Source organism: Protopterus annectens, chromosome 2.part0 (assembly GCF_019279795.1).
Source record: "Protopterus annectens isolate FY-2018-M chromosome 2.part0, PAN1.0, whole genome shotgun sequence".
NCBI classification, from domain to species: domain Eukaryota; kingdom Metazoa; phylum Chordata; order Ceratodontiformes; family Protopteridae; genus Protopterus; species Protopterus annectens.
The window spans coordinates 1,728,084,241-1,728,111,650 of NC_056728.1; the positions used below are offsets into that span (position 1 = coordinate 1,728,084,241).

Here is a 27,410-nt window from a genome sequence, read left to right on the forward strand (position 1 = left end):
TCCGTCTTGCCAATGTAGTAAGCCGGACAACAAGAACAGGAAGCCAGGTATATCACCCGCATAGAGTTACAATTTCCTTTTTTGCCATGGCATGCAGTTTTGTTGTAATTTTCCAATTTTGTAATCTTATTACTGTTGATGTATTGACAGTATTTACATCTACCACATTTGCTGGTGTACTGGTCATCCCTATCATGTCTTTTCAACTTCCCACCTTCAAACCTGAGAATTATTGAAGGTGGGAAGTATATATGATATAGGGTCTATATTAGATGAGCGACCGTTCCGATGTTCGAATCATAGATGGTCGACATCATATGATCGAACATTGGAAAGGTCGAAGGTGAAAGTCAATGGCTTTTCATGTGCAGAATGGGAAATTTTCCCTTTCAGCACTGAAGTGAGTTCTCAGAGTTGGCATATTTAAGTAGGGGGGTGGGGGGTGCAGGGGGGTTTGCCCCACTACTCAGACCGGTAAAGTAAGTTTTTTTCTTTTTAATTTTATAATATAGTTGATGTTTCGAAACTCGCTCATATGAATTTGCTCATGTGACTATATAATATAGACCCTATATATATATATATATATATATATATATATATATATATATATATATATATATATATATATATATGTATGTCTGTGTGTGTGTATATATATATATATATATATATATATATACACACACACACACACACACACACACACACACACATATATATATATATATATATATATATATATATATATATATATATATATATATATATATATATATAAATGCATGTGTTCATATATGTGTCCTTAATAATGCTGACTGGATTTAAAGGCAGCATCTGTCTTGCTGACCCAGTTTTGTTGACAAGACAGATGGTTAACCATTGTGTGAGATTGCTGTATTCCTGGGGATTGGTTATTTGCTGTTTTGGACTCAGAATGTATAGTTAGCAAGGGATACCTTTTTTTTTTGCACACTCCATGGTTATGCATGCACAATAATATGTTGACATTCTGTTTATTTATTTTTTGCTTTTGACTTGAATAGAGTGTTTAAATTATTTAAAGGTATGAATGCATGGTAGATGTAGAAACCCTGCATTGCTGTCTTCACAATGGTCTCGAACCATTTCTCTGTTATGATGCATATATGAATGTATTCCAAGTTAAGCAGTGACTGTAAGGACTGAAGTTTTGTTTGTTGATGGTCCTGTCATTCAGCAGCAATACTTTTATGTTGTCTGTATTCTGTTTTGTTTGGCTGGATGTTTTGAAGACTCACATTGCCTAAAAAAGGCACTACGGGATGGACAAGGCTTTATCCACTATATGAAAGTCTTGGGGAGTTAAGTGCAGGTCATCCCTGACAAAGCAGTTAGGACTGCCTACCATCTCCTCCTATACCCCCCCCCAATGAATGACACCAAAATCTTAGCCAATTGTTAAATTTATTATTGTTGTGTTTGTATTGTGGCATCAGTCTCAGTGATGACAAAATGATGCTCAAAGCTTTGTTCATCCCTGGCTGGGTAACATATTCTGAGAACTCCATCATGTCTCGCATCATAATGTCCAGGAAGGTATGTCTAATGTCAATTTCTCCCATGTATACTATAACAGTGTCATGTGTACTTGTAATGCAAGGAATTGAGTGAAATTGTGATGTGGTGGAATTTGACACCCAATAGGCAGCTAATAGCGATAATTTCCTTACTCGCCTGGTGAGTGGTGAATCAGTTTGTCTCACTGTGAAGTCACCTATGACTCGGATGTTGGAATGTGGGAGATCTGCCTTATGTGCATTTGAGGTGAGGCAGTGTGAGTCTTAGATACTTGTCATAATAGTGTCACCTTAGCTGAGTGTTTGTGATTTTGATAAGGGTATTTGTTTCTTTTTTTACATTTAGGAGGTCTTTGTAGTATAGATACTTTATTTTAAATGCCTCAGCCCATATATAGGTCTATGCGTTTCATCTGCATCTTAGTGATAGATCTGCTGTGGTGTTGTGTGTTACATGCAACCTGTTTGCTATTTCTGGTGGCTATCTGTGAGAGCTTTGCCTCCAATAACATTGTGTAGCTACATCTCTCAAAGACTGTATCAGTTTGTTTAAGTAGTATGTGGTAATAGCTTCATTGTCTCTGCATGCTCATTTCAACCAAGCTGGCCCCAGAGGCAGTTGGAAAGTACATATCTGTCATTCTGTCTTCTAACTAATGCACCTATGGCATTTGGAGTTGTTTACTGGAGGTAATATCTGTCTTGTAATGGAAATAGTGCTGGTCATCCTCTCATCAGAAGCAAGGAGAAACACTAATCCCAAGCTGTTTCCTAAGAAGTAGTACATCATTTGCAAGAAGAGACATGTCTGTTTCAAATTTCCTTCCATATTCAATTAATGGAATACATAGATTGTTTGTATGTGTTATATCTCAGTTGGTGGAACATTAACATCTTTCATATACATTTTCTTATACAATTTGATGTTTTCATTTGAAAATTTTCAGTACAAATTGAGTATAAAATCATAAGATAACATAATCTATAAATCTGGCTGAATGTCTAAAATGTTTCCTTTGTGGTGAAATGATATATATATATTTATATACATTTAGATCTAGGAAGGTGACATACACTGCTCTACAGTGATTTAATTTTCTTGCCACCTACATGAGCCTATAAACTGGTTGCTTGAATTTTTTGCTCAGCTCTTAAATTCAGGTCCTGGGCCTAGATGGACAAGATGATAGGTCATGCTTATTTAAATTGTAACCCAGACTGCATACTAATCATTTCTGTCAAGCCCATAATTTCAGATGAAACAATTATTTTCTTAGCTGTCAGCTTTGTTGCAAACTTACCAGTTGTGTATGTTTTATGTTATATTTTCTCTGATATTAAAACCTCATCATCTCTTATTTTCAAGAATATCATTTTGATTAACACAACTAATTAGACAATTACAGCATTCAAGACAGTGTCTACAAGATTCACTCCTTAGCCTGAAGTCCATAATTTATTCACAAAATAATACTTTAACTATTAGGCAGCAGTACAGAAACAGTTACTGTTAAGCATTTAAAATATGGACTTCTAGATCATTTTCTTCACTTCAAGGCCTTGATGACTCTCACATTTTTGAGAATTAATTACTTTATTCTACCTCTTCAACAGTTCGCTTTCCTGAGTCACAGTTCTACATTGATTCCCATAATTATGAAGACCCATGCCAGACCATCCATGAACTTGCCAGAGAAATAGAGCCTTCTCGAATAAAAATTGAAAAAGTGATTGGATCAGGTAAGTCTTCAATGTGTGCATATTTGTGTGTTTGTTTTGCCAATGGCTACATCTGTACATTCATACAGTAATTTGCTTTACCAAGAAAGGGTCATGGGAGTAAAAGCAAGAGCTGGGCTGCCTTGACATGCTTTTCCCCGCATCAGGTACCAGGAGAACGTGTTGCATCACCAAGCATTCCTACTCAAACAGGAAGATGCAGACCAGCCAGCATGTCCCAGAGGAGTGTGCGTAGGGTTAGCAGCAATGGAGCATAATCACTTAATATCGAAACTACCTCACTTTGCTTCTGTCACTCTAATGAAACAGTTAATCTTCTTTCTGAGATCCTCTAAGACTGAAATTTTGTAATAGAATGTAAGGCCAGCAACCCTGTAAAGAATCTACATTTCCTTTCAAAGTATTTCCCATTTCACTATTTTTTTTGTATAAGATCACGAACATGGGTAAGCGTGGTTTTTACATATAAATATATATATATATATATATATATATATATATATATATATATATAGATATATATAGGTTTATAGGTTCATAGGTAGGTACTAGGCTATCGGCCCAAGAGCCTATATAAGCCTAGCCAACAAGGTTCCCTGGCTTACGCCACCCAAGGAAGTTATTTTCCTGTGCCACTGTCGAGCAGAGACACAGAAGTGATCCCCAGGGTGTATTTCCTATTTCCCATCCACTCATCAAGATTTTTCTTGAAGAGTGCTAATGAAGAACTTTGCTTGACATAGATGGGTAGCCTGTTCCAGAGTATGGGAAGTCTCTGGGACAGGAATCTATCCCTCCAGCATGTCCTGTTTATTGTGGTGACAAGGTTTAGGTCCCTAGAGCATTTAGCTTGGATGGATTGGGATTTCTTTAGGTGTAGCATGTCCAACAGCTTTGGGTTTGACATAACTTTATATGTTAGGCAGAGATCACCTCAGAGTAGTTGATATGCTATGGAGTAAAACTGGAGTTTTTTGAGTCGGTCAGTGCAAGGCATTTGTTTGAAGCCAGTAATCCTCTTTGTGAGGTTCTTCTGTGGCCTTTCCAGCTGCTGCAGATGTCTTGTGAGGTACATTCCAAAAGGGGCATTGTGCTCTGTAATGGGTCTAATGAGTGTCGGGTAGAGAGGAACAATGACCTCTTTTTTCCTGGATGAGAACCCTTTTATGATGAGGTGTGCCACATAGAAGGACTTCCTGACTACTATGGTGATGTGACTATCAAAGGAGAGACTACTGTCCACCTGGGTCCCAAGGTCTCTTATCATGCATTCAGTGTTAAGTAGATTGCTGCCTATGTGGTAGTTCATGGGTACAGAGTTTTTACCAAAGGGGATGACACTGCACTTTTTGGCATTGAGCTTGAGGCCATGGCTCTGACACCAGGCATCTGTCTCAGTGAGGCCTTTCTGTAGGATGTCCACATCATTTGGGGACTCGACTATGGCTCCCAGTTTGCTGTCATCTGTGAACTTCGTTAGCCAGAGGTCTTCTGTGTTAGCCTGTACTACAGAGAAGTAGATACCAAACAGGAGAGGTCTCAGGACAGAACCCTGTGGTACTCCTCTTGTCACTGCTTTGAGGTCAGATTTGGGGTCTGCAACTTTTACAGTGTGAGTTCTGTCAGTGAGCCAGTTGGTAACCCATCTTGTGATGTAGGGATTTATACCTAGTTTAGTGAATTTAGCTATAATTCCAGAATGGGGGATGGTGTTGAAAGCCTTGGCGAGGTCAAGATAGGCTGTGTTAAGCACCTAACCTCATCTACGGCTTTGGTGACTGCCTCAAAGAAGTCAATCAGGTTCAGGAGGCATGATCTGCCTTTCACAAACCCGAACTGGGTGGGATCCAGAGTTTGGAGGTTGCCAATGTCTTTGTTTATGAGTTCCATGATGATACGTTCCATGGCCTTGCACACCAGGCTCGTCAGGCTAATAGGTCGATAGTTCCCAGGATCAGTGGTGGCTCCCCCTTTGTGGATTGGGATAACTGTTGCTGTGCACCATTCAGTGGGCATAAAGCCTGATGCGAGGCTATAACATGGTGCTTAAGTGGGAAGTCAGTTCATTCTGAAGTTCATGTAAAACACAGCCTGGGATGTTGTCCAGTCCCACAGATGCTGTGTTTTTTGCTTTAGAGAGTGCAGTTTTAACTGTGTAGTTGTGATTACAGTGACTCTGCATTCTTCCTGTATAGATATGGGCCCTTTAGGGGGTGAGAGGGGGGTAAAGTTAGCACTGAACCTATCTGCCAGGATGTTGGCAATATCAGTTGGTTCTGTAATTTTCATGCCTTTGTGCTGTAACTCAGAGAAGATCTGGGTGTTAACATCGAGATTTTTGACATAGCTATAGAATGTTTTGTGGCTGTCCTTGAAATTAGTGGCGATTTTGTTTTCGTAGCTAGCTTTGGAGGATCTTATAATGGATCTAAGCTTCTTACTGAGGCTGACCATGGAGCTCCTCCACCCATGGGATTTTACTCTCTTTTGCAACAGTTTCTTCCTTCTGTTGTACAGTTTGTTTATGGCAGGGGACCACCAGATTGGCTTCCTTTTTTTGGAGGATAGTGTCTTGGTTCTGTTTGGGATAGCACGATCCATGCACTCGTGTAAGTGCTTATAGAGTGCATTTGTGCAGGATTCAGCAGTTGTAACTGTATTGTCCATCTGCATTGGTGTCATGAAGTTCACCACTTCTGTCTTAAGAAGCATGAAGTTGGTTTTGGAGACATTTTTTCTGTGGTTTCCTTAATGGGGGTTAGGTCCGGGATGTGGATATCAAGGGTGATTAGCTTATGGTTGGATCGGACCAACGAAGAGTTGACTTCAGGTGTGGAACACCGGTCACTCATGTTGGTAATGACTAGGTCTAGGATATTGTTGCCCCTGGTGGGGGTGTGGATAAGTTGATCCAGGGCATTGTATTTTCTGAATTCCAGAAACCGTTGAGGTAAGGAGTTGGCACATGAGTAGTTTTCCCAGTTAGTGGTGGGGTAGTTGAAGTCACCCATTATTAGGGTGTTTGTTTGAACCCTAATATTTCCAGTACATCAAGAAAAGAGTAGTGGGAATCCTGGGGCATGGTGGGGGATCTGTAGCAAACTACAGTTTGGATTGCAGTTTTGCCCAGAGTTAGTTGCACTTGGATAACCTCGGATGCATTATGCTGAGCAAATAGCCTGGAGGTGTAGATATCCTTAATGAATATGGACACACCTCCGCCTTTGATGTTTCGGTCCAGGTTACATGGCTGAAAAGTGTGGTATAAGTTATAGCCTGGTAGTGCAGGTGTGCTCTCTGGAGCCTTGAACCAGGTCTCAGTCACTGCACAGATATCGATGTTCTCCATTTTAAGGAGTGCCTCGAGTGAGAGCATTTTGAGATTTAGACTTCTAGCATTGAGTAGCATTACCCTCAGTTTATATATATGCCAAGTGCTATATTTTTATTACATTTTATTTTTCAGACTTTATTACATCTAGCTATTGCTATATAGTTCTTTTTAAGAGTTACATCACATTTCTTGTAAACTTCTTCAGTGTGGACTAAAATACCCAAAGCCAACATATATCAGTATTAACAGAAATTTGTGTGTGTGTGTGTGTGTGTGTGTATATATATATATATATATATATATATATATATATATATATATATATATATATATATATAATATAGATAGATATATGCGAGCACACACATTCTCTCTCTCTCTATATATATATATATATAAATATATATATATATCTGTATATATATATATATATATATATATATATATATATACATGTGTGTGTGTGTGTGTGTGTGTGTGTGTGTGTGTGTGTGTGTGTTTAAAACATAAATGGATTTCTTTTCTGTGTATTTATTAATAGGTTAATCGTTAGATACATGTGCCTTATTTTGGGAGTTACCTGGGAGCACTGCCTGGTTAAGTAACTTGACTTGGGTTACTGAAGGAATCAAACCCTGAACTACATAACAGAGTACACTAATTCAAATTCTCTCAGTACAAAGAACTACATCTTAAGAGAAGCTATGGATCCAAGCTTATTTCTAGTGATTGAGACTCATTTATGCAATTGCTAAAGTGCTTCTGGCTGGAAGTTCAAATTCCTGTGTTCCAGTGACGTCTTCTTCCCCATGATGATGCAGTTGTGGAACTGGTATATAAAAGTTGAGGAGGTGGGGAGAGTGCTGGGACTAGACGTTTCTTCAATGCAATAATACTTTTACTCTGTGATTTTTTTTGTTTGTGAATATTAACAGCTTGGATTTCACTCATTTGTGATCATAGTATGTGAGGTGATCACAAATGAGTGGAATACTTGTCAGGGAGATGAGATGTGCATTTATTTATTTAAGTTTGATAATCAGAAAAGTGACTATGGGCTACCGATCATTTACAGTCATGACCCAGGCACAATGTATAGCAGAGAAGCATCATGTGGTGGGTGGGTTTGGTATAATAGTTAAGGTTTTCACTTCATGAACAAAAGGTATATGGTTTGATTCTGATCTGGGATTATTGACTAGGCTTAAAATGGCCCTTCAAAGCAGTTAACATAGTATTCTCCTATGAATCTGAGAACCTATAACAACTAAGAAATAACTAAACTGCAAAGTTTCAGATATAAAGGCATTATAGTGTAATACTGATTTAAGTTAAAACGTTTCTACTATAATACACAAGCTATAGAAAAGAAGAAATAATTAATTAGTAATATTTGCAAAAGAAACACAGCATACAAGTTAACAAAGAAGTAAAATAAATTGTGATAGTTACAAAACTGAAAGTATAGGGTTGAAAATTAATGGACTAGCCAGTATCAAGTAACAGGTGCACTTGGATTCTTTATGAAGGAATACTCTAAATGTTTTTCTTAAATGATTGCAAGGTGTCTGTGCTTGTATTCCTGCTGGTAGATGATTCCACATAGCTAGTCCTATTTTAGACAAAGCATTCTCTCCAATGACTAGTTTGAGTCTTTGGCTGATTAAAGTGATGATGCATTATTGGCTACTTCTGATGGAGTAGTTTGGTTCTCTCATTTGCAGAATTCTTCTGACAAGGGAGCAGAAGCCAAATGTGAGAATTTTAAATAGTAGTGTTTTAAGTAGAAAGGAGGCTATGTTTACAATGGGATGCCAATGAGTATTTTCAGTTAGGCTGCAGTTTTAATGATTTCTGTTTACTAGAAAAGAAAATCTAAATATCTTATTTTCAACTACTTGTACTTTTTAGTGTTGTTGGATTAATGAAAGGAGACAAGTTGCAGAGTATATTCAGTCTTTGGAATTAAATGTTTTACTCTATGGCCATACTTACAGTTGTGTTAAGAAAGTGATATATAATAACATAATGTTATCTGATGTTTCTTTATTGACTGCAGAGGGTTTAATGTCAAACCTTGATATCTTTGTTGGTTTATATAAGGGATACAGCTACCTTTCATATCCTAAGTGGTTAAATGAGTTAGTGGTCAAAGTTTCTGAACTGTGGGGAAAATCTTAGTGCTGTTTAGTGGAAGTTTATTTGTATTTAACCACCTGCAGAGGTTAATGAATTTTGTTTGCAAATTAATTTGTACTGTTTTGTGAATCCTGGATCTGGTGCTTACCAATATGGGTACCACTGTAGCACCCCCATTGTGAGGTCTTCCTTGGTGGAATCTGACCACAAATCAGACTTATTAGAAGTAACTATTACACCTGACCCCCTCCCCCAACAGCAGCAACTAGACTAAAACACTTTTCCAATGCAGATTATAACCTCTTATGGGATGGTGAAAATAGCTTCATTGCACCTCCCTCCTCAGATGGAACTGAAAACTATGCCAAGTTCTACACCATTGCTTTATACAAACACCTGTATAACTCATTGACTTGGCTGTTCCGGAAAGGACCAAAACAAGCTCTTCAAGGAAGAGCAAGCCTGTCAGGTAGACAACTGCCATTAACAGTCTTTACAATAAAAGGAATAAATTGCTGTCTAAGAGTAAGATGAAGCACACCCAAACTGGAAACAATCCCTCCTCAGCTTAAACAAGCAAATAAGACTTCTTGTGAAGTCCTCCAAAGCAAATTATGATCCAGATTAGTTTCTTCAACTAAAAACAATCATAAGGCATTCTTTAGTTACACCTGTAAAGAAAATGAAAATCATCTGTGTTAGGATGTCTGCCAGGAGATTTGTTTATATTGTCAGATTAAATTGTATTTTATGCCAGCATGTCTAATTGTGAACAAGTAAGTAAGTTTTTCTTTTAAATGTTGAGTATTTCACCGTTTATAGAGAATAAAATATATGTCAGTGTTTTGATACATTTATAATTGTGCATGTTTGAGAGGGAGATTCTAAAATACAAACTGTGTAGAATCAGCTGAACAGTGGGTGACATCATTAGAATGTTCCTGGTTGCTAGGTGATTGCTTGAACAACTGATTGACAGGAAAAATAACTTTTCAAACAGATGAATGCTATTTTTAAAATAAGACAGTTGAGACTGTTAAGCTGTATAGTTAGTCAAGTGCTGGGCAGTTAATGAAGAGCAGCTGTTTTTGAAGAGTTGCAGTTAGTTACATGTGCAGTGATACCCGAAGACAAGATAACCCACCAAAAACTGTAAGCTTGCCTTTGCCTTGCTGTTATGCTTTAAATTAAAATTGGGATAGTATTCTGTAGTGAGATTAGGAAAGTGTAGTTATTCAAATAGAGTTTTTCTACAATGACGGACTTCTATCTTACAGTTTAATTTTACATTTCTGGTGACTGATTTCTGGTGTTTATTGAAAGCTATTGATTTACATTCTTATAATCATTTTACTTGTTATTGCTTTTCATTAATTCACATTCTGGCTGGAAATCAGTGTGTTCTTTAGAGATGAGTGAGTGCTTATACCTGTTTGATACTTCCCAGGTCACCTTCAAGGGCTGGTCACCTCTGGTCATAGCTATCCTTTATTTTGATATTTAATTTTCATAAACTGGACACCCCTTTAGAAGGGCATGAAGGCACTCTGAAGAATTATTTTGGGAAAGGTACACATCTGTAAATCTATGTCAGTCTTTCCACGAAGTGTTTGCATGTGTGAGATTTAAATTCACTTTGAGTGTGAGTGTATCAGAGTTCTTAAACCAATGCACATTGCTCTGAAGTGTGTAATAAGGAGTTACATTAGGGGTGGACAAAAGTATACAGTCCAGTCCCTGATTATAGTGTGTGTTCCTGTTGTGCTCTTAGGGGGACATTGTGACATATTACTCCTGTTTAAGTGACAATCTTACATTGGAGTCAGTAGTGATGACTGAAGCTCCTTAGTTAATGACCCAGAATAGTAAGGTACGTCACATTTAATTGGTTGCAGTCAGGTGGGATATAGCCAGATGTCACATTAATTGGTGCCAGTGGTGTGGGATTTTTAATTTCCTTCCAGTAGCCTGTGGGTAGTTATTGTTAAGGTGTGCACTCTTGACAGTAGTCAGGGATGGCAGGCAAGGATGTCAGACGAATATTTTAGCAAGCTGACAAAGATCCAGTTGGCTAAAGTATGTGAAACCCAAGGATTGGTACATGCCAACCTGACCAAGGAAGCAATGATTTCAGCTTTGGTTGCAGCCACAGCTCAGACCAGTCATTTGGAGGATATCCAATTGGGTGTTGGTGATGTGCAGCCTGCCACGACAAGAAAGTCCACATTTTCTTTAGAAGACTGGAGAATCCATCTAGAGTTAAGGAGACTGGAACTGAAGGATGCTGAATGGGACAGAATAAGATGTCTGGAGGCTGAGGAGAGACAGCATCATCATGAATTGGAAATCAAATGTCTTAAACTGGAATCAGAAGAGAAACTGCACCTGGAAGCCGGACAACATGAACTGGAGGTGAGATGTTTTGAAGCCAGGAAAATGAGAGACAGCATGAGGAGAATGAGAGGCAGTGTTGGCTTAAAGTGGAGCTTCCTACCCTTTGAGAGGGTCATGGAGGTAATGGGGAAGAGACTAACTAGACCCCAGAAGCTATAAAGGTCAGTAAACTTTTTCCTCAGTACAGGGATGGGAATGACTTTGATAATTTTATTCATATTTTTGAGTGGGTATGTAGAAAATATGATGTTGACCGTGAGCTCTGGATTCAGCTCTTGGCTCCCTTACTCCATAGTAAAGCTGCTCAGGCCATGTCAAAATTGTCTGATGTAGACTGTTTGAATTATGTTAAACTTAAGAACTATCTTCTAGATTGGTTTTAAACTAACACCTGGTGCTTATAGAAAAAAAAGTTGTATAAGCATAGACGCAAAGCAGATGAAAGTGTACTTACTACTGAATTAAGTACTTATTTACTTTCACAGATGGGAGAGTTGGTGACAAGTCACCACTTTTGAGGGATTGGCAGACCTTTTGGTGAGGGAACAAGCCCTCAGTACTTTGCCTGATGACAAGAGAGTCTGGTTAGCAGACCGAGAGTGCAATTCTGCAGAGGAGTTGGGGAGAAAATGGGATCTCTACTTGGCAAACAGAGCACCAGTGCATAGGAAAGGGATACCCAGTGCTGTACATGGACATGAGGGAACCCATGGGGGCAGTATAAACCACTCCAACAGAGTACACCGGTAATGGGGGAAACTACTAATCCAAGTGCACAGTTAGGGGTTAGATGTTTCAAGTGTAACCAGTGGGGACACATAGCAGTCAAATGTCCATCAAGGCAAGGTGAGAAACAGAAAGTGAGGGAGCCAGTAAGTGTAGATGAGAAACTGACAGTGGTAAGTTGTTTAGAAACAACTGGAGTGCCAAATTATCACCAAAATATATATCCTATCTTAATAGATGGTAAACTGCTAACTGCTAAAAGAGACACAGCTTCTGATATAACCATTGTGAGGCCTGCAGTGGTTAGAGAAGAGCAGTACTTGCTTGGGCAGTCCACTCCAGTCAAAGCACTGGGAGGGACCCTGTTCCAAATACCTTTGGCTAGGGTTCATCTTGACTGGGAGGGTGGAAGAGGAAACAAGCAAATAGAAGTGTTTAAGGATATCCCTGCAGATGTCCTGATAGGGAATGACTCTGATGATGTATCTTGTGTATATGCCGTGACATGCAGTCAGGCTTGGAGAAAGGCATGTAGGTCCAGTAGTCTGGGAGAGACCCAGAAATATCTCATTCTTGAAGCTGGGACTGGTGTAGTGACTGTTTCAGAGAAGGTGCTATCTGGTAGCAGTAAGTCAAATGTGAGCTACAGCTGCTGGAGGGCACTGATGGTCCCTTGGACACAGTGACTGTGAGGATGGAGGTGAGAGGTGGTACCCAGAGTCACAGTGAGGTACAGCTGTCAGAACTGACTAGGCTTCCTGTGGAAGGGGAGCTTGTGTTTGAGAATATTCCTGCTGATGTCCTGATAGGAAATGACTGTGATGATGCAGTGCCTTGTGTGCATGCAATGACACATAGTCAGGTGGAAGACAGGCATATAGGGCCAGTAGTCAGGGGGGACTCAAAACAATCTCATACCTGAAGCTGGGACTGGCATGGTGGCTGTTTCAGAGAAGGTGCTATCTAGTAACAGTAAGTCTGAAAGTGAGCCACAGCAGCTGGGAGGTACTGACGTTCTCTTGGACATGGTAACTGCAAGGACAGAGGGGATACCCAGATTGACAGTGAGGTACAGCTGTTGGAAGATACTAGGATTCCTGTGGAACAGGAGCTTGGGAGGGTTGCATATGTACAGTTGAGGCAGGCTCAATTTACGAACTTACAGTACAAAGCTTGAGAGAGATAGTTAAGGAAGCACCTGAGGTTCAAGGAAGAGGGGAGTCTGTAAATGGGAACAAAGGTTTTTGAGGTTGCATTTGATGGGTTGAACAACAGTCAGATTATGAGAATTACGATGCTATTGGAAATGATTCTCCGCTATAATGTGTACTTTTGGTAGTGAATATTATCTTCAGACCAAAGGTGTAGCCATGGGCACTTCGTGTGCCAATTCTTAAGCTAACCTTGTGTTAGTGTATTGGGAGAGTGCCTATATATTGGAACATCTGAGTTTCTCTAGATATATTAAATACTATAAACATTTTGTTGATGACGTTTTCCTGATTTGGGGAGGTGATCTGGAAAGCTTAGAAGATTTTGTTACTTATATTAATGGAACTACCACATTTCTTACACTAACTAGCACGGCCTCACAGAATAAAATAGATTTTTTAGATGTCACACTTAGTAAATGTGATGGCATTTTTGAGACAGAAGTGTATAAGAAACCATGTAGGAGGAATGCCATCCTTCATAGGAGTAGCATGCATCCCCCATATATACACATGAATATTGTCAGAAATCAAATAAAACGCTATTAACACATAACTAGTGATGATCAAGTTTTTTCTGAAGCAGTTGTATCCATAGAACGTGACTTTATGGATAGAGGTTATTGTAGTAGTGATTTTCACTTGGTAGATGTCATGGAACGAGAACAGACGAGATTACCCTATATTAAAAGGAATGACAATACATATAAGCGACCCGTTGAGAAGAAAGGAAATAGAAGAAGGGTTGTTATTCCTTTTACTAATAATAACACCTCCATTGTCGATATTATTATGAGACATTGGAACATCTTGCAACTGGATGATGATATTAAGGTATTGGTTGGAGAAAAACCGGCCTTTAGTTATAAGAATACTAAGTCCCTCAAACGTTTGCTTTGTTATGATAAGATACCTAGAAATAAGGTTACCTCCCAGAGAAAGGGTACATATGCCTGCCGCAGTTGTAACCAATGTGGGTATATAATGAATTCTAATATATTTATACATCCTGACACTGGTGTTAGATATGAATTTGATGAATATGCAGATTGTAGGTCTAGGAATGTGATTTATCTGGCTTCATGTAAAAAGTGTCAAAGTTTTTATATAGGTAAGACAAACAGGACGCTGAGGGAGAGAGTTAGGGAGCATCTCTATGCTATCCATAGGGAGAATGAGGGAAACGCCCTAGCCAAACACACTCTGCAAAATGATACTACACATGCATTCGGATTTATGGTGATAGGACAGTTGTTAGAGACAGAGAGGTTAGGCAATATTGGTAACAATACAGAAAAAACTGAGGCTAGGTGGATAATCAAGCTAGCAGCTGATAAAGGTCATGGTCTCAATGATAAGTTATCATTGAAACCATTTTTATTAGATAGGCCATTTAAACGTTAATATATTTATATGTTTTTATAAGTGTTTTATGTGTATTTCTAATAATAATTAATATGTCTTTTTGACCCTCTTGTCTTTTTAATGGAAGAGGTGTAATTTCATCTGAAAGACACGTGACATGAAAATGATGTTTTATTGGTGTATTACATATATTTAAGTGATTTGAATTTTCTTTATTCTATTAAAGTCTGATGAAGCATTCTAAGTGACGTGAAAGCTCTTACTTATTCGAATAAAAGGATTTTATTTTCTACGTTCGTTTGTCTGGTTTGCTTCAATAGTTGTGGCGTATCTACCTCTCTTTTTTGGACTGTTTCTTGCTTTTTGTGAGGTGATACCTTACCCTGTACTTGTTCTTCACTTGTGAGTCTCTTTTTTGGACGGGAACAAAGGTTTGTTGCATAAAGAGTGGACTCCTGGAGGAGGGCTGGAAGGCGAGGTAGTATGTCAGTTGGTAGAGCCTAGAGCCTACCATTGACCACTTCTAGCTATAGTCCCTGACATTTCTTGGGGAAGGGGATATTAAGGCAGAGAAGAAAGGTTTGGTGTATAGAAAATGGACTCCTAAGGGAGGGCTGGAAGGTGAGGTAGTGTGGCAGTTGGTAGAGCATAGAGCCTATCATCTGCCAATTGTAGCTAAAGTCTCTAATATTCCATTTGCAGGTGAAATTGATATAGAAAAGGTGGCAAGTGCTTTGCTAAAAATTTTCAGCAGGGTAGGTTTTCCACAGGAAATACTGACTAACCAAGGTGCCAATTACATGTCAGACCTACTAACTTGTGTGTGGAAGTGTTGTGGGGTGAAACATCCAGAGACCACCCCCTACCATTCCCAGACTAATTGTCTTTTGGAAAGGTTAAACTTAATATTGAAGACTATGGTATGGGCATTTGTAGACCAGCATGTGAGGGAGGTCTTGGATAGATTAAGTATGGCAAGATTAACCATTAAATCCAGTAAGTGTCATGTGGGTATTGCAGAGCTCACTTACTTAGGACACTGAGTGGGAAGTGGTAAAATTTGGCCAGGACCTGTCAAGGTAGACGTTATTCAAGCATGGCCAGTTCCTGTTACAAAGAAACAAATGAGAGCATTTCTATGGACAGTGGGGTACTATAGGAAATTTGTGTCCAATTACATTGCCATAGCTGCACCCCTTACTGACCTAACTAGGAAGAATAAACCAGACAAGGTAGTGTGGACCACAGATTGTGAGCAGGCATTCCAAAAACAAAAAAGAGATTTTTGGAGGACCCCCTGTGTTTGCCAGCCCAGATTACAATAAATAATTTATTGTACAGGTAGATGCTTCAAATTATGGGATGGGAGCTGTGCTCAGCCAAGTTTCCCCAGAAGGAGAAGAGCACACAGTCATCTATTTGAGCGATAGACTCCAACCTAGAGAAGAGTGTTATGCAGATGTGGAGAAAGAGTGTTTGGCCATAGTGTGGGCATTGCAAAGCTGCAGCCCTATTTTTATGGGAAAAAAATTCACTGTACTCACAGATCATAACCCTTTAACATGGCTTATTAGGGCAAGTAAGAAAAAAATATCAAGTTACTGAGGTGGAGTTTAGGATTGTAAGCATATGATATGACCATACAACATCACAGTAGTGTTGATAACACCAATACGGATAGATTGTCCAGGAGAGGAGTGAGTTAATTTTCCCAGGAAGACCCATTTTTGTCAAGCATCAGTTTTCAAGAGTCACTTAAAAATAATACTTTAGTCATAAGGGGAGGAGAAATATAAAGAAAATGAAAACCCTCTCATCTGTGTTAGCATGCCTGCCCAGGGGATTTGTGTATATGCTCTGATTAACTTGCATTGTATGCCAGCATGTCTAATTGTGAACATGTAAATAAGCTTTCTAAATGTTGAGTACTTCCATGTTTATACAGAATGTTTAAATAATCTGTCATTGTTTTGATAAATTTCTAACTGTGCATATTTGAGAGGGAGATTCTAAAGTACAAACTGTGGAGAATCGGCTGAACAGTGGGTGATGTAATTAGAATGTTCCTGGTTGCTAGGTGATTATTTGAACAGCTGATTGACAGGATAAAGAACTTTTTGAAACAACTGACTGCTATTTTTAAAATAAGACAGTTGAGACTGTTAAGCTGTGCAGTTAGTCAAGTACTGGGCAGTTTCTGAAGAGCAGCTGTTTTTGAAGAGTTGAGATCAGCTACAGTGATGTGCAGTGATACCCAAAGAAAAAAGAACTCACCAAAAACTGTAAGCCTGCCTTTGCCTTGCTGTTATACTTTAGATTAGAACAGGGACAGTATTCTCTAGTTAGATTAGGAAAGTTTAGTAATTCAGATAGAGTTTTTCTAGAATGATGGACTTCTATCCTACAGTTTAATTTTACATTTCTGGTGATTGAATTCTGGTGTTTATTGAAAGCTATTGGTTTGGTGGCCATGGTGGTGCAGCAGTTAGCATTGCCACTTCACAGCAAGAGGTTCCCTGGTTCGATTCTCAGCTGGGGTGCCTTCTGTGCAGTGTCTGCATGTCCTCCCTGTGGTCGTGTGGGTTTTCTCCGGGTGCTCCGGTTTCCTCCCACATCCCAAAGACATGCAGTAGGTGAATTGGACACTCTAAATTGGTCCTAGGTGTGAGTGTGTGCATGATTGTGCCTTCTGTGGAAGGTTGGGTGTCAGGCTGGCAACTTGACACTGTAAAACTCCACTGCCAGTCATGAGCGGACAGATGATCCCCTGTGGCGACCCCTAACCGGGAAAAGCCGAAAGAAGAAGAAGAATTGAAAGCTACTGGTTTACATTCCTCTAATCATTTTACTTATTATTAAATATTTTTCATTACTTTATATTATGGCTGGTAAACAGTGTGCTCTTTAGAGATTACAGAGTGCTTATAGCTATTTGTTACTCACCAGGTCACATTGAAGGCCTGGTTGTTTGTGTTCATATCTATCATATATTTTGATATTTAACTTTCATAACTAGACACCCCTTTAGAAGGGCATGAATGCACTCTGATTGATGGCAGCATTACTGTATTATTTTGGGAAGGGGACACAGCTCGACATCTTTGTCAGGCTTTCCCAGAAGTGTTTGGATGTGTGAGATTTAAATTTACTTTGATTGTAAGGGTGTCAGAGGTCTTAAACTGGGAAACATTGCTCTGAAGTATGTAATAAGGAGTTACATTAGGGGTGGACAGAAGTATACAATCCAGTCCTAGATTATAGAGCATGTTGCTGTTGTGCTCTTATGGGAAAATTGTGAAATATTACTCTTGTTTAAGTGGCAGTCTCATGTTGGAGTCAGTAGTGAGGATTGAAGCTCAATAGTTACTGACCCGGGATAGTAAGGAACATCATGTTTAATCTGTGACAATCCTGTGGGATATAGCCAGATGCCACAACATCTGTAACCTAAAAGGAAAGGGCCAGATTTTTGCCAAACTGGTTGTTAATGATACCACATATACAGAGTCTGTGGACATAGCTAACCTGTTAGCTGACAGGTTCTGTGAAACCTTCACTCCCTTATCCTTGCCAAACATACTCCGTGTCCTCCCTACCACCTTTCCCCTACCTTGTATCTCTAAAGAGCAGGTTGTAAATGCTCTCTAAGGCCAAAAACACAGTATCTATGGGACCTGATAATATCCCTGACTGCATCCTACATGGGCTCCAACAAGAATTAGCGACACTATTAGGTACTCTTTTCAATTATAGTCTGAGCATCAGCTTCATGCACTGTTATCCCCTTGCACAAAGGTGGTACTTCCACTGACTCTAGGAACTATAACCCTATTAGCCTGACTTCCCTTATCTGCAAGGCAATGGAGCAAATCTTCATGGACCATATCAACAAAGATATAGGTAATCTCCAAACACTTGTCTCTTCTCAGTTTGGATTTGTGAATGAAGATTATGCATGTTAAAGCTGGTGGACTTTTTTGAGACATTCACCAAGGCCCTAGGTGAGGGGAAACCTGTGCATATGGCCTACCTAGACTTAACCAAAGCTTTTGAAACTATACTCCACTCTGAAACTATACTCCACTCAAGCATCATTGCCAAACTCACTCAGCTAGGAATCAACCCTTATATCGTTAGGTGGGTTACCATCTGGCTCACTGATAGAACCCATACAGTCAAATAGGAGATTCCACCTCCAAAACAGACCCATAGCCAGTGGTGTTCCACAGGGATCAGTCCTGGGACCTCTGCTGTTTGGAATATATTTCTCCAATGTATAAGCAAAAAAAAAAATGTCTGTATCTGACAAAGTTTGCTGATGGCTGCAAACTAGGAGCGGTCATAGAATCTCCAAACGATGTCAACATCCTACAAGAGGGTCTTATGCAAACAAATGATTGGTGCCAAAGTCATGGCCTTAAACTCAATGCAAAAAATGTATTATCATCCCTTTCAGTAAGGATGATGTTCCCGCTAACTACCACATGAATAACAACACCCTAAGTACACACTCAGTGGTGAGAAACTTGGGCACACAGGTTGACAGCAACCTTACCTTTGATCACCATGTCTCCAAAGTAGTAAGAAGGGCATTCTATATTACTCATTTCTGTATTCCTCCCTCATCAGGCCAATAATTGAGTACAATGACCCTTTTGGTATGTACCTTTCCAAGCACCTGCAACAAATGGATGCACCACAAAGGTTCCTCACAAGGAAAACTCAAGGTCTTCAGAGTCTTTCCTATGTGGATTGGCTGAAATCACTGTCACTTTATTCTGTTTCATACAGACTACTCAAAGGTGATCACTGCCTTGTGTACAGGGCTATCTCTGATCCTGCTTTATTGGAAATGCTGCATATCTGCAAGTCAAATGGCACACGGGTTACTCGTTCTAAAGACCTTAACCTGGTATGTGAAATTAATAGAACCTGCTGGGGGACAGATATGTCTCCCAGAGGTTATCACATCTTTGGAACAGACTCACACTTCATGTCAAACAGAGCACCTCATTGGCCCTCATCAAACACAGTCACCCCAGGGGTTCCACCTGTATCTCTCTTGGACAGGGTCAATAGGTGCTATCTATATACTAATACTAATATTTTACACATCTTAAAGCTTTTATATTTGATATTTGGGATTTATATAAGTATTTGTTGTTATTTATTCTTTGAATTTATATTTATGACATATTAACTCTTAGGCCAGTAGGTGGTGCGATTGTATTGATTTTCTACATATATATTTAATGTTAGTGTAGAAGTTTACCTCTTTAATATTGTTTTTAAAATAATATTTATTAAAATGAATTTTAAGTTGTATATAGGTAATTACAAGTTGTTCAAGATGCTTTTGTGAATTTTTAAAGAATGTGATTCTTTGTGAATAGATTCTCCAACCTTTAATTGTCTTTACCTAATTAATTAATTTATTATTTTTTTAACTATTTCATTGAAGGTGTTTTTCATTGGTACATTTTTCAGTCTACAAGTATAAAAGGAAAGTTTTTTATTGAATGTATTTCTGAAGAAGTCTATGTTTTATGGACGAAAACGTGTGGCATTGGTAGCATTAAATAAAGTGCAAATCGGATAGTATTTCACTATTCCTGGACTGTGGTCTCCATTTTTTCGCCTTAGTTGTTTGGATTTTTTTTTTAATATAATATTCTGGCAGGGTTAACCAGATACTAGGGGGGCAATATGTTTTTGGGACTGTTGATGATTTTCTTTTTTTCAACTTAATACACTGGCAGGGCCAAAGACATGCTGTGGTCTGTGTGTTTTGGGGGCTGCTGATGACTTTCTTTCTTTTTTAATATAATATCCCTGCAGGGTTAAATGGATACTAAGGAGCAATGCACTTTGGGGACTGTTGATGATTTTCTTTCTTTAACATAATACTCTGGGAGGGTCAACCAGATGCTAGTGATCAATGTCTTTTGGGGGCTGTTGATGACTTTCTTTTTTTTAATATAATATCCTGGCAGGAGTCAAAGAGATACTAAGTATGCAGTGTGATCTGGAGAGCTATTTGTGGATGACATCTGTTTTTTTTTTAACCTAGTATTTTTTGCAGAGTTAGTCAAGATAAATTAGAATAGTTTATCAATGTTTTTTCTGTTGAAGCAAACTCGATTTTTGCATGAGTAAAGTGTGTATGGATGAAATGAATTAAGATCACATGCAAGTTCTTGGCTATGTGATGTGACAGAAATAGAGTAATGTAATCATGGTCTTTTATTTTTATTATTTTAAACCTTGTTAGGTTCAAAGCAGATTCTCTGGGTAGGCAGTTGGGATGGGGAAATGCTTATGTGCAAATGGAATGACTGCAGTTCTAGCTTGCTTTGCAAGACTGATGTGCATTTGAATGAAGTAAGATCAACCATAAGCTCTGAACTGAGTGTTATGTGAAAAAAATGAATACTTATCTTAATGACAGTATTGTCTTTTTTGCTGTTGTTTTTGTATTTAACCTCACAAGATCAAATCAGATACTGTGGGTGGGGTAGGCAATGGGAACTGAGGCTGGGTATGAATTAAATTGCCCTGCTGTTTACTGTTGTTGTAATTATATCTTTGCAAAACTGTAATACTTTTTTGTCTGTATTTTAAGATGAATGTAAAATAATTAACGAGTTAGTGAGTGTTTCTGTAACATAGCCCCATCCCTTTTAGTTGGCCCCACCCCTTTCTAGCTGATCACTCCCATTCAGCTGTCTCCTGCAGCCCCCCCCCCCTTTGATTTGAAGTCTCCAGCTGCCACTGAGAGGACATATGCATTGATTGAGAGTCTAGGGCAGGGGGTGTAAGCAGATCTATGAGAAATGGGCTAGAGAACAGAGCTAGATAAAAATTGGGCAGGTAACAAAAGGGGATGACAGGATATTGCCAAGTATAAAAAGAATGTAAAGGGAGAAGGCAGGATCACACAGGGTGGGGTTTGCAGTCAGAGTAAGAAGAAGGGGGAGGAGACAAGAGTAATATTAAAAAAAAAAAGAAAAGTAAAAATATAATAGGAACATTTTAAAATGATGCTGTAAAGATTTAGAAGAAGCACCCCTGTATTTCACTCTCCTGTTTTCCTGACTGCAACTGACTGATTGTAATGACAATATTGATTCACATTTATTGAATGTCTGTGCTGAAGCACTGTTGGGTTATTTATGGTTAAATCATACATACATTTTTGCTGACACTGATAGAAAGCTTTAGTAATACACCTACTGTTTTCCCATTTGCTTTCTTTTGTTAATCTACAGGTGAATTTGGTGAAGTATGCTATGGTCGTCTGAAACTTCCAGGGAAGCGAGAGATTCCAGTTGCCATAAAAACATTGAAGTCTGGCTACACAGAGAAACAGAGATGTGACTTTCTGAGTGAGGCCAGTATAATGGCACAATTTGATCACCCTAATATCATTCGATTAGAAGGAGTTGTTTCTAGAAGTAAGTCTATCTGAGGAGTGAGAGTGTGAGGGTGATATTTTTTGTAAGCAACATTTGGCATTACAGTTTGAAGCATGGAGGTTAAAATCCATTAGTGGAGCTGTGATGTAGGATGCATAGAAGCAAATAGACAATTTACAGTATCTTTGTTGTTTTTTGCGTGTGTGTGTGTGTGTGTGTGTGTGTGTGTGTGTGTGTGTGTGTGTGTCTTCTGAGAGATATAGTTACAAATTTTAACTGGAATGTGTACCTGCTAACAGATAACATTTACATGCATCTTCACAAAGACAGATTCAGTGCCATGACAATGAGCAGTGACTATGCCATGTTCAGGTCTGACATACTCATTTATTGCAGATACAGACTTACTTTTAAGCTTTTCATTTTGTACTCGGACAAAAATTGTCTGCAATGCATGTCAAAGGCTGTCCTAGAGCCTCACACCATAATATGTATGGATAAGAGAAGCTTATATCTGCGCCATTCAAAGATATGAGAATGTGATGAGAACTTAGAGTATGTGATAGCTATAGTGCATATTTTATTTGAATTATGGGCAGAATTTCATTGGAATCCAGCCACTAAATATTGTATAACGTGATGGACAGCAGAAGATTCTAGCAGGGTGACGTGTTTCAGATCTGACAGTCTTGTTATAAGCTTGCTTTAACTTTTCAAGAAGTGCAGAATATAGTTAGTGAATATGTCTAGACAGTAGTGAAAGCATGGAAGGAGACATTCAGATACTGAGGTAGCATAATACTGAGAAAGGAAGGGAAGAAAGTCAGAATCTTGTAAAAATATCAGTTTCTAATTCATCTAAGGAAGTACACTACTTACATGAGCTATCAATGGTTAGTTTAGTCAAGGCAGTTTTGTGGAGTTTACAATATGTTTTACAGAATGTTCACAGTAATATATGTGCCTTGGAGATAGTAGGGTCACTGTTCTCATTACTAGGATTCTATCAGGTAAAAATCACTGGTTTGATTTGATTACTGCTGACATATGGTCCAGATGTGCTTAACCAGGACTTATGGAGCTGAATATCCCCTGCATTTTAGAGCTCATACCAGAAACAGTATCACTTGTAAGAATGATACAAGAGTCATCAGCACAGCAAACCAGTTCTGAGGTATCACAGTGCTTCATCAACCCATTAATGAACATAAAGTAGAGTGAGGGGCCGAGCACTGAGCTTTGAGGGGCAGCCAATGTCGCAAGTGGTGGGCTGTGGGAACGCTGCATCATCACCTTTGACATATTGTGCTCTACCTTCACGGAAACTAGTGAGCTATGAAGCACAAGGAAGAGTAATATTATTTTAAAAGTTCCACAATAAAGCTACAATTTTTCTTATCAAATGTCCTGGAAAAGTCAAAGAAGAAAGATATAGTAAAGCTTGTAGGAATATAAAATGACAACACACTGAGCTGTGCCTGTGTCATGACAAGGCCTGATACCATGGTGTTTGCTAGATTTCAGGTTATTATTAATAAAAGAAGTGAACACATCACAATTTATTCAGAATTTTATACAACGGGACAGTAAGATGACAGTTTTTTTCCTGAATAAAAACAAATGATCTCATTTATACAATATAACTTCACAGGTCTATTTGTAAACAGAAGGTTCCCTATCTTAAATAAGGAAATGGATGTTTAGCATAGACCCAAGTCAGGCTATGGATGGACTTCAACTCTAAAGAATTCTAGGGGTAAATTGCAAGTGAAAACTGGTCCATATTTTAATCTGCAAAGAATTTCATAAATCATATAGTGAGCAGTAATCTGTAACAGACAAAGACACTACTGTTTAGCATATGAAATAGTTATGTGCCAATATCCTTTTGAAATAACATTATGAACTCAATATGCATAGTTACATGTTTATATCAAAGATATGGGAACATGTGGCATACAGTTAGGATTTAAAAGCTGATAAATGGTACTTCAGGGGTTGCAATGGTGGAAGGTTTTATTAACTGTCTAACATACTTCATTAAGCTTTGTGTCCCACTGAAGCATTTATCAAAACTAGAATGCTGCAATTGTCAATATGCCAGCATACATTTGAGTGACTTTAATGAGTGTTGGAAGCTATAGTAGAAGATTTATTGGGTTGAGAGATGAGTATCTAATCTGCTGTTATCTATGATGTTTCCACTTCATCTACTTGCATTGACACGAACTGCAGCTTCCTGAATGATTCCTTGCTGTAGCAAAGTTTTGGACAGACTTACTGCAGTCTTTACTTTCATACTGAAACTCTTACCCCATTATTAATTTCACGCACCTCTGATTAAAATATGCTATCAATAAAAGTACTAACTGAATACTTAGTAGTCAGAGTGTATGAACACAGAACTCTGGAAAATAGAGGTTTCCTTTTGGAATTAGTGTGCAAAACAGAGTGCAAACAGTGCTGAGAATTTTATATATATATATATATATATATATATATATATATATATATATATATATATATATATATATATATATATATACACACACATGCATACATATATATCTGTATGTGCGTGTGTGTGTGTGTGTGTGTGTGTGTGTGTGTGTGTGTGTGTGTGTGTGTGTGAGTGTGTGTGTATATATATATATATATATATATATATATATATATATATATATATATATATATATATATATATATATCTTTATAGCTAGAGATAGATGTAGATGTGTATATGTTTGAATAACTGGCATGGCCTGACTGGATGTAGGGAGAATATTTTACAAGACGTGTCATTCCCTTTCTTTCTCTAACAACAAACAATCTCTAGCCTTCTGTATATTTCCCTCCTTTACCTTAAAACTGGCTCTAAATGCTGACTTAATGACATCCCACAATATGAGGCTTAATTCCTTATATTTGGGTAGGTTATTCTAGAAATTCTTTGGGCAATATCACATAAAAGCTGCTTTTTCTCTTTGGAGAACCTTTTGTAATGGACCACCTCAAACTATTTCATTTTCCACAATAATAAAGTACAAAAACATTCACAGAGACTGGTGTTTGGTCTGAGCTGTATCTCACTGATCTGAAAATTTTGGATTCCTCAATAAAGAAGAAATTCAGCCAAATTCTCTGAAGGAATTCTTTACATAAAAAAGTGTATGCAACCTCTTCCACATGGAGGGATTTTCAAATATCAGCCCTTACATCATCACTGTGCTAATTCTTTTAGTTCTATATTGCAAGATAGGGAAAGTTCACAATAGTGCAACAAGTTTTAACTTGGTGAGGAAGGTCACTCTACACTATGCTATGACAAGGGCTAACCAAATGTGTAGGATAACCATTTAAGGCATGGAACATGAGCATAGCGATCACACAGGCTATAGACAATATTTAAAACCAAAGACTTGCATCCATGAGTGTATCATGCCATAGAATTGTGTGTCGCATAGCACACTACAACCAGACTAGTGGAAAGCAAAGGGCAGCAATTTAAACAGCCAATCAAATAACCACACAAAGAGCCAATCAGATAATTCTTGTTATATACCAAGGGTTGAGTGGAACACTCAGAACACCAACAAATCTATCTCATCTCACAAAGTATAGCAGAAATCTCCCCTAAAAAAGATACAATCTTCAATAGAAGTGACATGGAGCAAACACACTTCTCTGGTAAATGAAGCTCATTTGGTGTATCTGCAGTGCACAAGGCTAGTTTATTTTAAACTGGGACATGTCAGCTGACCTGGAGGAAGAAGAAGTAAAAAGTCTTCCAGCCCATTACTGTTGATTATTTCACTCTGCATTTAATAGAGTTTCTGTTAGGGTCTGAATTTAGAATACTTTCTTTCTTTCTTAGCTTCTAATTTAGTTGCCTGCCGATCTGAGCTTTTTCAGTACTATGTCCTTTCTAAAGAGAGAGCGGGTATAGAGGTTTAACTAATTGATTATACTCTACAATGTTCCTATGTAAAATAAGACAGATAGGCAGACACGCTCACACAGACACATACTCAGAACACAGACACACACACACACACACACACACACACACACACACACACACACACACACACACACACGCACACGCACTCACACACACACACACACACACACACACACACACACACACACACACACACACACACACACACACACACACACACACACACACACACACACACACACACACACACACACACACACACACTTGATTAAAACTTTGGGATGCCCTGTGGGAATCAGCCTGCAGTACAATATAAAGATGTAATAACTTGCAATTATGTATGGAAAATATTGAAAATGATTACAATAACATGGTTACGACATGTAGCAATGGACAAACCCCCATGCAAACAAGCAATCCAAGGAAGCCGTGTTAAATGGATATTTTCAACTGTAACAGATGCAAAGCCATGATGTACATGTAATATACTGATCTTTTTGTTGATTTTTTTTAAGAAAAGGAACATTTTCTTCTAAAATATGTCATTAATGCTGCAGTCATTATCTTATTTTGAAGCACTAGAAAAAGAGAAATAAATCCTTACTGAGATTTCTTGCCTTAGCTGGACCTCCTTATAGGTTCACAGATTAACAAGTCTGACTGTCAAACTTATGACCTACTGCCTTTCAAGAACTTGACTGCTGTAACCTCTTTGATATTTCCAACTCCCTATATGAGTATAACTATTGTTGAAGGAAGTTAACACCTGACTTCTGATCTTTTTGTAAGATGAAGCTTATTTCTTATCCCCAGAATGTATGTAATACCTGTCATATTAGGTTACTTCATATAGAGTTAGCTCCCTATGTGTTTCAGCCACATAATTTCTTGCAGAACCACCGGATCATAGTGTTTCTTAAGACCAGGCAGAGTTTACTTCAGTGTCCATAGCAACATTAACATAATGACAATTCCTGTAGCCTTAAGACTGCCAATCCTTCAGTTTTCCTAGTAAGGAATCATTGTATCTCCTCATGCTGTTTCAGATAGCTTGATTGAAGGCTACAGAATTTAGTGACAAATTCAGTAATGGATTAATTGTAAGTCAGTTCAATGATACATACAGTGGGTGCGTGATCTCCCCCTAGTGACAACATGCATTCTTTCTAGAAAGATGGACTAGGGAGATGCTTTTCTGGCTTCAGAAGATATACAGTGATTAAAGTTTAAATTGCTGTCTACTATTGTTTTTAGATCTTTAACCCCTTAATTACATCCAGTGAATTATTCCATCCCTTAGGGCAGTGACTAGAACAGTGGGTAATGAAGTAACTTATTTTGCATAGCTTTTTATTTTAAAATCAGTAGGAATGTAAATTATTAAAACAGTTTTTTTCACTCTCAGAACTTGTCATGTATAATTAATCAGTAGTTCAAAAGTGGGTGTGGTTTGCTGGACTCAGCAATGGTTGGTGTGATGTGAACATGATAGCAAAGCCTGAATGATCAACCAATGTCAGGATGTCATTATCAAGATACATGTGAGTGAATTATTGCTATTATAAG

General features: G+C 38.3%; 1 protein-coding gene across 1 annotated transcript in view; it reads left to right on the plus strand.

Moving 5' to 3' along the window:
• The window catches only part of EPHA8 (EPH receptor A8), a 2,987,396-nt gene that overhangs the window by 2,508,357 nt on the left and 451,629 nt on the right, over positions 1 to 27,410 (plus strand). Inside the window, exons 10-11 of the mRNA XM_044061766.1 lie at positions 3,174 to 3,299; positions 21,737 to 21,922. Of these exons, the coding sequence (XP_043917701.1) occupies positions 3,174 to 3,299; positions 21,737 to 21,922 (312 nt within the window). The remainder of the gene's footprint in view (positions 1 to 3,173; positions 3,300 to 21,736; positions 21,923 to 27,410) is intronic.